Raw genomic sequence first — 15,958 nt, 5'->3', positions numbered from 1 at the left:
TGGCGTTGCAAGTGAAGGCAAAAAGTTAGCCCCCTCCCCCCCCAGCGTTCCCATAGAGAGGGAGTCCGCGCAGAAAATTAATTAACAAAGTTTAAATTCAGTCTAACTAGGAGAGATTAAATGATCGAATGGCACACACACACACACACACACACACACACACACACACACACACACACACACACACACACACACACACACACACACCTCTGCCTCAGAATAACACGGCGTAGGGAGGCGACGGCTGCTCTTGTGAATAATCATTGCAATTACGCGGTGGAAACTGGCGGCCCTTGTCTGGCTTACTGTGCATGACCTACCCTCAATGGAAATTACAACGCCGCGTGTGTGTGTGTGTGTGTGTGTGTGTGTGTGTAGCCAGTTGTATTCAGCGGTGCCCGAGCGGAAGCGGAGAGAAGGACAAACTTGGTGTCGATGAAAGCAGCTGGTAGTAGCGCCGCCTCACTCGCTCGCCTCTTTGTGGTCCGAGATAATTCAGGTTGATATTCTTAGATGCGCCCAGCTCTCACATCCATTCCTTATGCAGGTCATAAAAGAGGTCAAACGCGTTCTCATTGGTGTTTTTTTTTTCTTTTCGCGTTACTGGTAAAGAGGCTCCGTCAATGTGTCACCAAGGCCATAAAACTACTCATGAATTCTTCGCCGCTTCCAGCTCTCACATCCGTTCTTTCTACAGGCCAAAGAGAGGTTATACGCGTTCTCATGTGTGTTTTTCTGCGTTCATGGTACAGAGGCTTCGTCCTTCTACCAAGGCCATAAAACTACTTTTGAATTCTTAGCCGCTTCCAGCTCTCACATCCATTCTTTCTACAGGCCAAAGAGAGGTTATACGCGTTATCATGAGTGTTTTTATACATTCATGGTACAGAGGCTTCGTCCTTCTACCAAGGCCATAAAACTACTCTTGAATTCTTCGCCGCTTCCAGCTCTCACATCCATTCTTTCTACAGGCCAAAGAGAGGTTATACGCGTTCTCATAGGCGAACACAAGAATACCAACTCCTCAATATGAAGGAAGGAAATTATATAAATGCTTTCTTTATATCTTCCTTTGTCTATTATTTCGAGTTTTGAGACAGATACATGCAGACAAATTAGCTACCAAATACTATCTTGACTTTGGTTGTCATAGGAGAATGCGCTAATACTACCCCTCCCCATCCCTCCTCGTCTTCCTCCATTAACCCCCAGAGTGAGGAAAGGTTCTGTGTGCTCTGAGAAGCCGCAGCGGACCAGGATTTGACCGAAGATGGAGCTATTATCTTGGTTTTAGTTATCATAGGCGAACACAAGAATACCATCCCCCCTTCCTCCCCTCCTCGTCTTCCTCCATTAACCCCCAGAATGAGGAAAGGTTCTGTGTGCTCTTGAGAAGCCGCGGCGGACCAGGATTTGTCCTTAGCGAGGGATGTTCAACGAAGATGGAGCGCCGCGGCCTCTTCCCGGGCGTCGTAGTATTGGCTTGCCCGCCGCCGTCGCCCCGTAACTCTGGCGCCGCCGAGTGCTCGCTTCCTGTCCCTCCAGGGCGGTGGTGATGGTGGTAGTAGTTCTGCTTCCCCAAGGCCTCTGTGCCCTCCTCCCCTACCCGATTCTTGCCTTTCTTTTCTCTTTTTCCTCTCTCTTTTTCGTCTCTCCCTTCCTTGCCCCATTAAATAGACAGACAGATAGATAGGTAGATAGATAGATAGATAAATAGATACAGATAGACAGACAAATAGATAGATAGATAGATAGACAGATAGATAGGCAGACAGATAGATAAGTGGATAGATAGATGGACACACACACACACACACACACACACAGATCCTCAGCCCCTTATCTTTTTTTCATATATTAATGAGTTTCTTTAAGCAACATTCCCCTTTCTACGGAAGCATTACGATTGATAGTGACGGCCGCAAATCTATAACAATATCGAGCTTTCCATTCCCTTCTCTTCTCCCTCTCTCCCTCCATCCCCATCCCCTCTTTCTCATTCTCCACCCCTGTCTCCTCCCTCTCTTCCTCCATCCCCTATCCTCTCTCTCTCTCATTCACCTTTCCTTCCCTTCTCTCTCTCCTCACTTTCCTACATCTCGCGGAAACGTCACTTCTAGAAATACATGTTTTTATAGCCTCGGGGATGTGTTGCGGTGTGAGGGGGGTGCAGAGGAGTCCCAGCAGTGAAGGGCACGTGCCTGAACCCTGGAGCACCCCGTTAAAGGCTGACCCGTTGCCTCACCCGCCCGCTAACACAGGAAAGTACATTGTTGCGGTTCCGCGGAGCCAGTGCTGAGGGGCGTGGTGCTCGGTGTTTATAGTCATTCTCCGGGAAGACCCTTCAAAGGCTGACCCGTCGCCTCGCCCTCGACGTAACAGAGGTTCACAGTTAGCGGTGTCTTGTAGCCAAGGACGCATATGTCGAGTCGCAGTATATGTATAGGTGAGGGGCGTGGTTTCTCTGTGTTCAAGAGTACATCATCCACCATAGAAACAGGCTGGGTCATAGTAACCTCTTCGTCGTGATGATAAAGAAAAATGGGTGGAAATTGATATATACTCCTCTGACTGCGTTACCTTCAAATTCCAAGGCTTCCAGATCTGGTTCCAGTGTTATAAGCATAAATGGCGCCACTATAAAAATTGCCTGCGCCATGACGGGCTTGGGCCGACCACCAGGCCCCTGAAGAAAGCCTACCGGCGCTACGGGCGAAGACGTAAAAATATAAAAATACAACCGCTGCAGTGTGCCTGAAGCCTCTTTTGGCAAGGCGCTGCTGCAGGTTCTTGTTTCGTGGCTGAACAAAGAAAACCACTTCGTGTCTGAGTGTTTTGCGGCGAGCTGGAAGACATGTCGGAAGGAAAACGTAAATCGCAGACACTCAGGGCAACTTCCTGCCCGGGGCGGCCGACAAGCCTCGAGAGTCAAGCTGGACGGGGTTCGTCAAGGACACGACACGAAACGATGCCAACCTCATGCCAGCGGCGGAGGCTTGCATGTCGACGTGACTCGCTGGCCTGAAGCAGCGCCGAGGTGTTCCTGTGTCTGCCGCCACTCACCCCGCGACGCCCACCCTCTTGGCGGGAGGCACTACTGACCTGTTAAGGGAAGAAATTATCGTTTTATGTAACTGTTAACCCGATGCTGCCATCCGCGGCGAGGCTCCGGCGGGACTACGGGGCGAATGTGTGCCGCGAAGTACGATGATAATTATAGTAGCGCAGGAATAGATGGCAGTAGTAGTAGAAGTGGTAGTAGTATATAGTAGTAGCATGTAGTAGTAGTAGTAGTAGTAGTTGTAGTAGTAATAGACCAGGTGGTGGTAGAAGTAGTGTTTTATTGTAATCATCACTATTATTATTTTTATTATTATATGCTTTCCGGCATTCAAAGTGGTGCATCCTTAACCCAGCGACCCTCGTACTGTTTCAGCTGAGCAGGAGTCCTTTTTTTTAAACGGAGGTCTACGCAGCGCTGTGTGTGTGTGTGTGTGTGTGTGTGTGTGTGTGTGTGTGTGTCCGGCGCCATTAGTGATTGCAGTGGAGGACAACAAAAATATGATTCTCGTGAGTGATTGGATGAGTTCGACGACAAAGAAAATATATATATGTCGGGTGGCGAGCGGCGGAGAGGCTGGCGAGCAGGACAAGGCGGCGGGCGTGTCAGAGGAACACAAATTAATGCTAATGGGACGTCCACATCTTGGTGAACTGACTCGCCGGAAATGTACGCACGCATCGCCTCCTGCCTGCCCGGCGCTGAGTGGATGAGGGGCGGCGAGGAGGCTGGCCAGGACGGTGAGGGGGTGACCCGGTACTGTGGAGGAGTGTAACACGTAACAATGAGGGACTTTTTTGTTTTATTTTCTCATTCGTTCCTTTCCTCATGATTTGTAAGAGGGCCGTACCTATAGTAATCGAACTTTCTCATCTTTGTGCGGACTTATAATGATGATGACGGTGACGATGAGGTGACCGGTTACTATGAACGAACACGTAACAATGAGGGACTTTCACATTTTTTTCCCTCATTCATTTCCTCATAACCTGTAGCAGGGTCATATCTGGCAATGGAATTTTCTCATCTTTGTGCATATGGCTTTTAATTAAGGAGCAAGTACCCAGAGACCTTGGTAAACAAATCACATCAACCTTAGACTTGTTAGGCTCTTAATGCCCCGCCCTTCAACACGGCCTTGGCTCGGGGTGTGCTCATGCTGCGTCTCGTGTAAAGTGACGCCTTGTCCCAAGCTGCCGATGGTTATCCGCTGAGTATGAAATGTTATACGGCGGGCGTTTGGAGACTTAAAAAAAAAAAAAATAGACCACTTTGGCGAAGGTTGGACTTGAAGGAGGAGGAGGGGAAGGATGAGGAAAATATTAAGAACTGTATTAACAGGAGTATCTATGATGAGTTGCCGATTGACTGTTGAAGGGCGAAACTATTATTACTGGTAGTAGTAGTAGTAGTAGTAGTAGTGCTGTAGCTCCATCCCGGAATTCTACAATCACTGCTGTGGGTCAAGCGTTATGAAAAAGAAAATCAAGCATCTTTGTACTCTTTTAATGGCGGTGAATAAGTAAACGTCTATATGTAGTTTAACCTGACTTTATTTTTAGGATTGAAAAAATAGTATATAGTCACTTTATGCGATACATCCACAACACCTTTTTGTTTGCATATACCTCTGTCTCTCTCGGCTTTTTATACGTCTGGTTAGGCACTGCACTTGATTTAGGGGACCCGTTATTGTTCTTTTCTGCCACTCACACATTATCTTTTAACAATCTTACATCCTTAACACTATTTTTCACATACTTTTGACACTCGCGACTTTCTATATGTCTGTTTAAGCGCTGAAGTTGACTTAGCGGACCTGTTGTTGTTATATTTCCCACTCACACATTCGTATAACACTCATGACACCTCTTATTTTCCTTGCTTCCTGTGTTGGCAAATCCAGTTTATTTTCTAGTCTTTCTGTATAGCTTAAACGCCTTGTAGCTGCCCTCTGCATCTTGTCAATCTGTTCTCTTTCCTCATTAGCTGTGGACCGCAAACTCCAGCTGCATATTCTAGCGCTCCTTGGCCAGGCGCGCGAGTTCTGAGTTGTTCCTAATGAAAACAAAGTCCTCCACGATGCTCGCCGCCAGCGTGAAGCCCTTAGACTGTACCATGCTGATGAACCCCCGCCGATCCTCCGCCCCCTTCTTCTTGCGCTCCACCGCCAGCATCTGAAGGGAGGATGAGGCGGTGAGTATCAGATTGGTAATGTCAAACGGTTCGGGTTCTTGTTATGGCTATTTTTTAAGGCCAGAGAGGAGCTGCGTCGGGTTGTTATTTTGGTTGTATTGGTTGAGTTGGTTGTTGTTGTTGTTGTTGTTGTTGGTGGTGGTGGTGGTGCGTGCATGTACGTGTGTGTGTGTGTGTGTGTGTGTGTGTGTGTGTGTGTGTGTGTGTGTGTGTGTGTGTGTGTGTGTGTGTGTGTCCCTCTGTCTATCTGTCCGTCCGTCCGTCCCTCCGTCTGTCTGTCTGTCTGTCTGCCTGTATCGGTCGGTTGGTCGGTCTGTCTGTACTCACGTCAACGGTGAACTCGTGGAAGGGGAAGAGGTCCAGGACGCCCCACTCGACGCCCTCCACGTCCAGCACCCAGAGGTCCACGTGGGTCCTGCCGAGGCTCCGCAGCAGCGTGGCCAGCGGGAGGCACAGGGCGCTCACCACGCTGCCGCGCTCCCTCTGCTCTGGCTAAGGCACGGGAAATAAGAACATAAGAACACTATCGCTGGATTCTTCAAAGGTCATATTAGTAATTATTGACAGTCATGTGGCTAGTATGGCTTTTTAACTTCCTTTTTGGGTTGGAATTAGTTGGAAGCGTTGGAGTTTCACGGAGTTAAGTCGCCATATTACAAACTCGTAAAAAAGGATATAAAAAAATCAACAAAACCAATTAACCACGCCTTGGAAAACGGATCTAAACACACAATTCAATGAGGCGTTAGAGTTCCACGGAGTTAAGTCAACATATTTACAAAGTCGTAAAAAAGGATATAAAAATCATAATAAGAGATCGTACCACTCTACTCCATAAAAAGAAAGAGGAAGCAACTGAGACACTTATCATCGGCAGTTCGAGATTCGCTAAACAAATCAGTCGCACCCTCCAGCACTCAGGAATGTCTAGCGTGGCTGGTCCAGTATTAAAACACTTCATATATCTGTTTTCATCACTATTGGTTCATTCACTCATTGCCATAAGAACGCTCCGTGTAAAAGTGCTTCCATCATGTCAAAGAGACGAGCTGCGTTGCTACAAACACAACCAAACAGTATATTACATGACCACGCAAGCATTGGAACAGTACGTATATTAATGTTTTCACCTTTCGTTGTGCAGTATTATCAGTGGGCTTCGTGTATAAGGGCCATATTTTTAAACATTTCTGCGCCCAAGAACACGTAATTTACTAGTCTTTCGTGGGAGTTTAGGGGGTACTTTTATGACCCTGGTGGTAGTCTGAGCCTTCTTCTGTACCGTGAACTTAAAAGAACACTCATTAGAACTCGATTAACCTCCTTTTTGGCCTTTGGAAATAGTCGGTGTGAGGGGTGGGAGCATCTGACAATACCAGCCTAAATGTTTAGATAATGTTAAACAGACGATTAAATGTGCAGCTCACCTTGACTTTCTCGAAGAGCTGACTGCCAAGCGCGCTGTACACCACGTCGCCCCTGGAGTAGTCGGGGCTCATCCAGAAGCTTGTCTGTAAAAGGTAAAGTTGGGAGCATACTTGTCTGTGGGGCGAATATACGAGAGTGGGCTGAAAAGTTCGTCTGCAAAAGGTAAAGTTGGGGGCATACTTGTCTGTGGGGCGAATATACGAGAGTGGGCTGAAAAGTTCGGCTGCAAAAGGTAAAGTTGGGGGCATACTTGTCTGTGGGGCGAATATACGAGAGTGGGCTGAAAAGTTCGTCTGCAAAAGGAAAAGTTGGGGGCATACTTGTCTGTGGGGCGAAGATACGAGGTTGGGCTGAAAAGTTCGTCCGTGAAAGGTAGAGCTGAAGGTATACTTGTCTGTGGGGCGAAGATACGAGGGTGCTCTGAGAAGTTCGTATAGGCTGACTAAGGAGTGATGCCAGAGTGATTAAATTTGACATGCATAAAGTTAAACCCTTCTTATTAATGACTGGAGTGTTTCTTTCCAGGTAAACCCACGTATGATGGTCACAAGAAGACTTCAAAGGTGAGTAGCAGCGACTTCTCTTGTGTTTGAAAATTGGATAATAGTGTTCATCAGTTATCAGGGTCGTCATTAGAGACAGACAGACAAACAGACAAGCAGACAGGCATACAGACAAGCAGGCAGACAGACACAGACAAACATATACCTTGTGTGGATAGGACTTCTCCGAGAGGCAGAATCTACCCGCGTGAGCCTTCCGGTGCCTCGTGAGCAGCTGCTCGAACATGTCTGGCCGGGGCTCCACCAAGAGGCCCTCCCACCGCTGCTGCTGCTCGAGGCGTAGCGTGGTGGACAGCATGTACCCGTCCAGCCCCCCCGCCTCCACGAAGAACCCGCCCTCCTGTTGGGGAGACGCCGCGCACCACGTGAAATCGGCTGTCCAGGACCTGTGCTCTCAGACGTATCGGCGCCTCTGTGCTCCAATTTGTAAAGCCTCGCAGTGAAGTTGTTAGGATTTCCATGAACTGCTTTGTGATGCTGGTGACAGTTTTACACGGCTTCTACATTTTGAACGGGAAAAACACCTATATAAACCCGGTCACTCTTCTCTGTGGCTTTGAGAAATAGTCGTAGTGGGAGCTCACGGTTAAGAATATGGCCCCAGCTCCTGTATACTCGTAACAAATATTTCCCAGGCCCATAGAGTAGGTTATTCGGGTTCTCATGAGTATTTTCCACGTTCACGGGGCAGAAGTCTCGTCAAACTATCACTAGGCTCATAAAACTACTAACACAACTTGTACGAAAGCCTTATCCAGTGTAAGTGTGTGGCATTGCGTTATATACCTTTTTCCCGAAGTACTTTTCCACTTGGCTGACGTAGAATATCCAGCCGTCAGATCCTTTCCAGTTGCCGATATTGTTGTCCGGGATGTCGTAGGGCGCGGCGGAGGGCGGCAGCAGGTGACCCCCGGCCCCCGCCCTCACCCACTCGATCAGCCGCTCGTCCCTCTCGTTCAGCGGCCCCTCCACCAGCACCTCCACCTCGGCTGCGGGGTAAAGAGCCGTATTACTAAACCTGTCGGTGCCCAAGCTCATATATTTGACAAGGCTTTCGTAGGAGTTTTGGGGCATTTCCAGGTGTAGTTTAATGACCCTGGTGGTAGCTTGACTGCGTTGCATCTGAAGTCTGTCACATCCTTAAAAAATAAAGTGTAAATAAGTGTAAGGTTGCACCAACCATATATTATAGAAGAAGAAGAAGACATCACTGGGGAATACTTGTTTGAAAATGTATATACTGAAGAAGCAAAAAGAACATTAGAGAAATTTGGAATGAAAAGAAAAAAAAGGAAAGAAAAAGAGGAAAACAAGACCAAAAAAGCAAAAGGAACAATACAGAAATCTTGGAAGGAAAGAGAAAAAAAGGAAAGAAAGAAAAGGAGTAAAACAAGAGACCCAGCTGGTGAAGAGCTGCATGAGGGAGTGCCGCTACGAAGGCCAAAAAAAGCAGAAGTGAGGACCATGAGGGGGAGAACCTACGAAGCGATACATAGCGATACAGGTCAACAGAAGAAGAAGAAGAAGAAGAAGAAGACCAAGCCACAACTCACGCCGCGAGGGAAGCTCCGGCGCGGGGCAGGTGACTAGGCCGCAGGCTGTCTCTGATGCCTGCGAGAGCCCCGCCGCCTGCATCCCCAGAGCCACCGTCAGCGCCAATAGCCACACCGCCAGCAGCCTCCAGTGACCCCGCTCGTTGAGGCAGCGTCTAGACATTCTGGGCAGGAAGAATCAACTCGCTAACAAGAAGAATCAGGGGCAGAAACGGGGCGGTCAAGGCCTTTCAAGAGTCACTGGGTCATATTTTATACATTTCGGCGCCCAAGCTCACATTTGACAAGGCTTTCGTAAGAGTTTGGGGCGTTTCCATGGGTGGTTTTATGACCCTTCTGGTAGTTTGACCCTTCTTCTCCTATAGTATGGGCCGAGGGGTGAATTACACACACACACACACACACACACACACACACACACACACACACACACACACACACACACACACACACACACACACACACACACACGATTCACCTCTCCATTCTCTATTCACGCACATGTCGAGGTTATGTCAGTGTGCACGTGGCGGTGTTGACGTGTCGCTCCCTGCACTGAACAGGCGGCGGGGAGCACTGGCAACTTTATCCTCCGCCCCGAGGGTCACAAGTGTGTCGCGAGGCTGATGCTCAAGATGGTATGCACGGAAAGTTACCGATCACAGGAGCGCGGGTTGTGTTAGTCGCAGAATGGGCAATGTTTTGAGATGCCTACACTAAAGACACTGTTACTTCGAGGGTGAGAAGTGTGTTGAAACTAGCGAGCAAGGGAGGGCGAGGAGGACAGGCCGGTGGGTGGGGCGTCGAGGGTGGATGAGGGAGGCTGTGTATTCGTCCATGTGTTCCTTTAATTAAGAGGTGTTCCGTGGCTGTGGGAAGACCATCACCTACTGTCCTATGGCTCGTGCGCTTCCCCTCCAGGTCGTCGCCGCTGTGCCGCCCGCCCCTTACATACAGGCCTACACGCTGCCCTTTACCTCCACAGCCTCCAGTTACCCTTTTCTGCTGCTGCATTACGTATATAACACTTAGCAGAGACTCTTCAAAGTTCTCCCTGCATGATAAAGAAAGACACGGCCTCTGATATCGTGACTCACGGAAGGGCGGAGGGAAGGCGGACACGCTGCCTCCCAGCACTCGACGCGATTATGTCATTAGGTTTTAGGCAGTTGTCTACTTAAGAGGATGCAGAACAGCGGCCAAACACAAATTACAAGGAAACATTTCATTCGTGTTCAAGTAAAGCTGCGTATAGATAAGATAGATAGATTGATAGACATATAGAGACAATGATAGATAGATAGAAAGACAGATAGACATGCACACACAAAAAAAACATTATGTCACTTGTCCTAAACTCAAGCAGCCAGTCAACTCACTCCAGCACAGAGGGGCCGCCAGTCATCACTTGACCCACACAGTCTCAGTCGATGCCCCTCGTTCACGCCCACGACGCCGCCCAACACGCACTATGGTTACGTCCTCAGTTACGTCTCAGGTTAGCGGGACTCACCACGGGGACGCCGCTCACTCCTGCCCCGCCCCGCTGCTGGCTCCTCAAGTTATTCTGGGCGGCCCACGAACGCCTCGCCGCCTGGGGCCCGCCACGTCCAGCGCCGACCAGGAAAAGAGATGCAAAATTTCGTCCTTCACAGCTTCCTCCTCGCCCTCAGGTTATGGTACTGTGTGTGTGTGTGTGTGTGTGTGTGTGTGTGTGTGTGTGTGTGTGTGTGTCTCTCTCTCTCTCTCTCTCTCTCTCTCTCTCTCTCTCTCTCTCTCTCTCTCTCTCTCTCTCTCTCTCTCTCTCTCTCTCTCTCTCTCTCTCTCTCTCTCTCTCTCTCTCTCTCAATCAATCAATCAAAATCAATCAATCAATCAATATATCTATCTATATCTCGACTCATTTATAAGGACAACCAAATATTCTGAAAACAAGTTGTACTGTTTATACTGCTCTATGAATATTAAAGTGAAGCTATAATCCATTGCCTACAAGTATTGAATCTGTGTATTGAGTTACGTGGAAGGGTCGTAGAGGGGTCGTGTCCAGTGATTTTGTGATTTAGTATTGCTTTAGTAGCCCGGCGATATACCGATCAATTTAGTAGTAAGCTAGTAGTCCAGTGATTTAGTGGTGATTTGGCAAAAGTTTAAGATTTTCATGGACTGTTTTGTGATCCTAGTGATAGTTTTGCACAACTTCATCATCTTAAACGAGAGGATCACCCATGGAAACCCAGCAAGTCTTCTCTGTGGCCCGGGGAAATAGTCGTAATGGGCGCCCGACACGTTGAAGATTATAGACCTCAGTACCGCCTGTTCATTAGTTATCCATTCGGTAGTTCAGGGGTATTGAAGGGTAAGTTAAGAGGTTTGAAGTAATAATTAAGGCCCAGGATGTCGTAAGGTGTTGAGTTGATGGAAAAAAGTGTGCGTGATCTATCGACCCTTTTATTAGTTAGATATGTACGTGTTGCTGAGGAAGGAGAGGAGTTCAATGCGTATGTGAGAGTTGCAGAGGTTAGTGGTTCAGTCGTTTACTTACTCATTCAATTCCTCGATAACTTTTTGATATACGATTATACAATTGAAGTAAAACACGGAGATAATGACTAAAGGTATATTGATGGTAGAAATTTGTAAACATCGCTGCTACAAACATAGGAATATCCATATATATTCGTAAGATGCATTAATATTTTTAGTTTGCAAATCATACCAACTAAAGCCTCGAAGTCTCACTGAGGAAACCGGCGCAGAAGTTGGTCCCTCTAGCACAGTGAAGCCTCGGAGCCCCTCGACGAATGTGACCTCCGTGTTCAAGGTTCTAGTCTCCCCATTCGTGTGCCGGCTGCTGTGTAACTCGTGACCCCCTCCCAGACGACAGGCTGAGTCCGGGTTGAGCTGAGGCCAAGCAGATTAGAGATTCCTTGTGGACGATCCAAGTGGCCGCGGTAAAGAACAGATCGTTGCCGCCACACACCAAGCCGTGACGACTGATTCAGCACCACCAAGGATCTAGACTCCTCCAGCACCAGCAAGCACCGTGAGTACCCTTCCTTACCCCACTACTTAAGAAAGGACTGTACGCTTATAAGTAGGAGGAATGTATTTATAGTGGAGAGGACGAGAACGTGAAATAACACCACCAACGATATCTAGACGCCTTGCACACCACCCAACCTGTGACTACCCTTCCTTACCGCGTTACTTAAGAGGTGACTGTACGCTTGTAAGTAGGAGAAAGGTATTTAGTGTGGAGAGGACGAGAATGTGAAATAACAACCCCCCAACGATATCTAGACCCCTTGCACACCACCCAGCCTGTGACTACCCTTCCTTAGCGCGGTACTTAAGAGGTGACTGTACGCTTGTAAGTAGGAGAAAGGTGTTTAGTATGCAGAGGACGAGAATGTGAATGAACGCACCTCCAACGATCCCTAGACTCCTTGCACACCACCCAGCACCGTTAGTACCCTTCCTTACCCTATTACTTAAGAAAAGACTGTATTTATATAAGTAGGAGGAAGGTATTTAATGTAGAGGACGAGAACGTGAAATAACACCACCAACGATATCTAGACTCCTCCCGCACTACCCTGCGTGCGAGTACCCTTCCTTACCGCATAACTGAAGAGGTGACTGATCGCTTATAAGTAGGAGGAAGGTGTTTAACGTGGAGAGGACGAGAATTTGAATGAACGCATCACCAGGGATCTCTAGACTCCTTGCACACCACCCAGCACCGTCACTACCCTTCCTTACGAGCTGACTGCGTGCTTATGCGTAAGAGGAAGGGATTTGCAGAGGACGAGGAAGTTACCGGGCGTCAATATACACTTTTGCAGTTGATGAGGAAATTTGGCTGATATTATTAAGAGCTATTTTTGTGCAGTGTATGACTCCATTCACATAAGGGTAGTTTATGATCTACACACATGACAGCCAGCAATCTATGGTATATGACAACAAACAAGGACCCCATTTTGTTAGGTCGACAGGCTCATCAGTAAAGAGTAACGTTGTGGTTGCGTATGACCTTGCTCATCTCCTCCCGTCGCATTAACGATAAATTCTAACTTTTTTTTTTTGTTGTTGTTGTTGATTGCCATTTTTTTTTTTTTTTCATATTAGATGTGTTTTGTACAATTTTTTTTTTTTTTTTTTTTTGGGGGGGGGGGGTTATAATGGAAAGAGGTTGGATCATGGTTTTCTTTCTCCCGGTTACGAAACGAGTGAGAGTGAGTGGTAGTGAGGTCATGAATGAATAGTCAACAGGTAGGCCTACGCGCGTGCGAGGCAAAATGTATGAGAAATGATGCTGCATAATGGTAAAGTATCCCAAAACTATGAGGAAGCTATTGTATAAAAACTTACTTTCTACTCTAATGGTTTTGTAAGTTAAAAAAGAAATTGTGTATTTGTTTTAGTGTTGTGTTAAGCAATATAATTACCATCAAGTGCATACTCTCACATTCCCTTTTTCACATGGCAAGGGAAGAATGGTGAGATGTTGAAGGAAGAGTGCCTGGAGGAGCCAAGCAGACCAGCCACAGCCTCCCTCCATCAGCCGTGTGCCTTCCAGAGCCACTCCAGCAGCTTGTGTCCCATGAGAGGCCTTTACTAGCAACCGCAACAGCTCCAGTTTAGTTGCAAGTTACTGTTTATGAACTAGCACAGCATCTGTTTGGGATGTCATTCTTAACCCGTCCGTTGCGATTGGCATGGATTTGGCCTTCACTTGTAGCCTTGGTAACATAGTCCCAAGTCTGACTCTGTGGTGGATAGTGTAGAGTTTCCCATGTGGTATTGGTGTGCTGGATTTCCCCTCCCAAGGTACATGACTTTACATTTTTCTTCATTAAATTAAGCTGCTACTTTTTGTTCCATTCCTATAGCTTGGTGATGTCTTCTCGTAGGAAACCCAGTCAAGGGGTTAATTCCTATTAGATTGTCCAGCTGTCACATGTTGTACACATATGACCTCCAGAAGTCCATTTCTTATTCTTTAGAGACAATGATTTCTTCATACTTTGTTCTTTAATCCATATTGATCTCTTGTTGATTCTAAATTTTATAGCCAGCATTTTTCTCTTCATTTCTCAGTGTGCTTTTTAGGCTTTCTCTTTAGATCTTTTGTAAGGTCACTGCCAAGTTTGTGAACTATGTGTTAGGACTGGCAAGATAAACTGATTATACTTTTTCGTCAGGGATAGTGGCAGGTTGCTATTCATATTACTAAGGTTACCACAAGATCTCCATCACATTCCTCTTCTCTCTGAGTTCCTTTCTGTGTTCAGGGTTTGCACTGACTGTCATGTCTCCTCAAGGTTACCATGAGCTCCCCATCCCTTTCCTCTTCTCTCCCTGATTTTGTTTTCTTTTGTGATCAGGGTTTGCAATGATTGTTGTGCGTGTGTACTCCACTTCTCAAGTTAATTTCCAATCCCCCTTCGTTGTCCTCCCAACAGTGTTGTTCTAAATAATTTGTTGTACAGGGATAGGTTTCTCACTCTTGTCATGTACTGTGGGCAGCTGGCCTGGTTAATAACATATACTGCTTGTTCATCTGTTAATTACATACTTTTATAAAATATAATCAGTCTTTAGAAATTAAGATAGTGAACTGAAAAGTCATAAATATTGTGCAGCAAGATCTACTGTAAATGTACTTTTAGAAGTCCTAAAAATTATATGGTAAAGAGTTATTGTTTGAAAAGTGATATTGTTTGAAAAGTGATCTTGTAATGCAAACTCCATCAATACTTTATTAGATATGCAGTAATAACTGCTTTGAATTGCATATGTACAGGTCCTCAAAATCTTAAGAGTTATTGTTTGAAAAGTGATATTGTTTGAAAAGTGATCTTGTAATGCAAACTCCATCAATACTTTATTAGATATGCAGTAATAACTGCTTTGAATTGCATATGTACAGGTCCTCAAAATCTTACGAAGTCCATAATACCTCAAAGTGTCTCCGTTGGAAGACTGCGAGCGTTTAGTGTAAAAAAAAAACTCATTCTAGTGCGTTTAGTGTAAACAAAACTCATTCTAGTGTCTTTAAAGTTTATTTCATCTTCTGCATACATGACAGAGTTCATGGCTTATGACTCTAACTGTAATGCAAATTTTCTATTAAGTTCAGTACATATATATGCTAAACATTTTTACAGTTGACTAAGATCTTCCTTTCTCTCCCGAACAAACCGTTCCTGAAATCTAACGGACGGACGGATTGTCTCTCCATTGTGTGCACAGGAGGTCTCCGTGCTGCCTGCTGGAGGGCTTCAACACCTGATGGAGGACAGGGCTAACCCATCCAGAGTCCACCGAGCATCACAACTGAAAGAAACAAGGTGACACTTAATGAAGAAAGTTCTTGTGCTTTCAAAGAACTTCTATACTGTACAGTTGTTGAAGTATCTGTAAAAGGTGTTCAATAAATGCACTGATCCGGAGACTCTTCTTGTTTGAATTAACAGAATATTCTTCCAGTTTTTCTCCGGGGCCTTTTCCGAGTAGTTATGACTTAGGGTAATTTTTAGGATGTATTTTAGGCCCGTTTTTGGATATTTTTAACCTTATTTTACCGATATTAGCCCAATTAATGCATTTCTTGCATTTATGGTGGAATTTCTAATAATTTTCTACATATTTTGTACAATTTTAACATTAATTGTATTATAAAGTAAAATTAGTGAGATTTAATGCAAATAGTCAAACGGAAACTGATTTCCACCGCTTAAATTGAAATCCCTATCAGCACAACAAAGTATCTGATAGAAGACAAAAAAAATACTACAGATCAGATAAATTGATTTCAGAGTGGTCCAACTTCTTTGATGCCATGAAGAACTTGAACACTAAACTTATAAATGAAAGACCACAAAGGCAGGCGCTTCCCTTCACCGTCAGCCGTGTATGAAACTTATGTTATATATATATAAGAGGTGCATGTCATGTGTCGGGATGGGATGGAGAAAGTAGTGGGTGTGTATGAGCTGTTTGGTATGGGTGTGACAGCAAAAGGAGTGGAGTGGGTGAAGTGTGGTGCATTGAGATGGTTTGGACATGTGATAAGAATGGGGAGAATGAATTCATGAAGAGAGTGTATGAGGAAAGGATTGAGAGAGGGGGTGTCAAGGGAAGACCAC

At 46.1% G+C, this 15,958-nt stretch overlaps 1 protein-coding gene and 1 long non-coding RNA gene across 4 annotated transcripts; one reads left to right on the top strand and one right to left on the bottom strand.

The window, feature by feature from the left end:
- Window positions 1-4,606: 4,606 nt before the first annotated feature.
- Window positions 4,607-12,872, bottom strand: LOC127003871 (uncharacterized). 3 transcript variants are annotated; one of them, XM_050870977.1, is made up of 7 exons: window positions 12,425-12,872; window positions 8,802-8,965; window positions 8,035-8,237; window positions 7,394-7,588; window positions 6,685-6,768; window positions 5,585-5,749; window positions 4,607-5,238 (listed from the first exon to the last, which is right to left on the bottom strand). In XM_050870977.1, the coding sequence occupies exons 1-7, from the start codon at window positions 12,427-12,429 to the stop codon at window positions 5,080-5,082; spliced, it is 975 nt and encodes a 324-aa protein (XP_050726934.1). In that variant the 5' UTR covers window positions 12,430-12,872; the 3' UTR covers window positions 4,607-5,079. The 3 variants fall into 3 exon arrangements, with proteins under 3 accessions (XP_050726934.1, XP_050726935.1, XP_050726933.1); XM_050870978.1 differs by lacking the exon at window positions 12,425-12,872 and adding an exon at window positions 10,315-10,488; XM_050870976.1 differs by lacking the exon at window positions 12,425-12,872 and adding an exon at window positions 10,181-10,487.
- LOC127003872 (uncharacterized) lies at window positions 10,635-14,367 on the top strand. The gene is made up of 2 exons (XR_007757459.1): window positions 10,635-11,847; window positions 13,298-14,367. It is a non-coding gene; the product is annotated as an uncharacterized LOC127003872 (long non-coding RNA).
- The last annotated feature ends 1,591 nt before the right edge of the window (window positions 14,368-15,958 follow it).

The sequence above is a fragment of the Eriocheir sinensis genome, chromosome 26 (assembly GCF_024679095.1).
Source record: "Eriocheir sinensis breed Jianghai 21 chromosome 26, ASM2467909v1, whole genome shotgun sequence".
In the NCBI taxonomy this organism is placed as follows: Eukaryota; Metazoa; Arthropoda; class Malacostraca; order Decapoda; family Varunidae; genus Eriocheir; species Eriocheir sinensis.
The sequence above is the reverse complement of the archived record's forward strand: the minus strand, read 5'-3'. Positions and strand labels throughout refer to the sequence as shown.

Coding starts and splice junctions, on each gene's coding strand:
- LOC127003871 (XM_050870976.1), bottom strand. CDS start 10,206: ATGACTGGCGGCCCCTCTGTGCTGGA. Junction 8,966..10,180: donor GGCGGCCCCTCTGTGCTGGA/GTGAGTTGACTG, acceptor CTTCCTGCCCAG/AATGTCTAGACGCTGCCTCA. Junction 8,238..8,801: donor GCCGGAGCTTCCCTCGCGGC/GTGAGTTGTGGC, acceptor TTTACCCCGCAG/CCGAGGTGGAGGTGCTGGTG.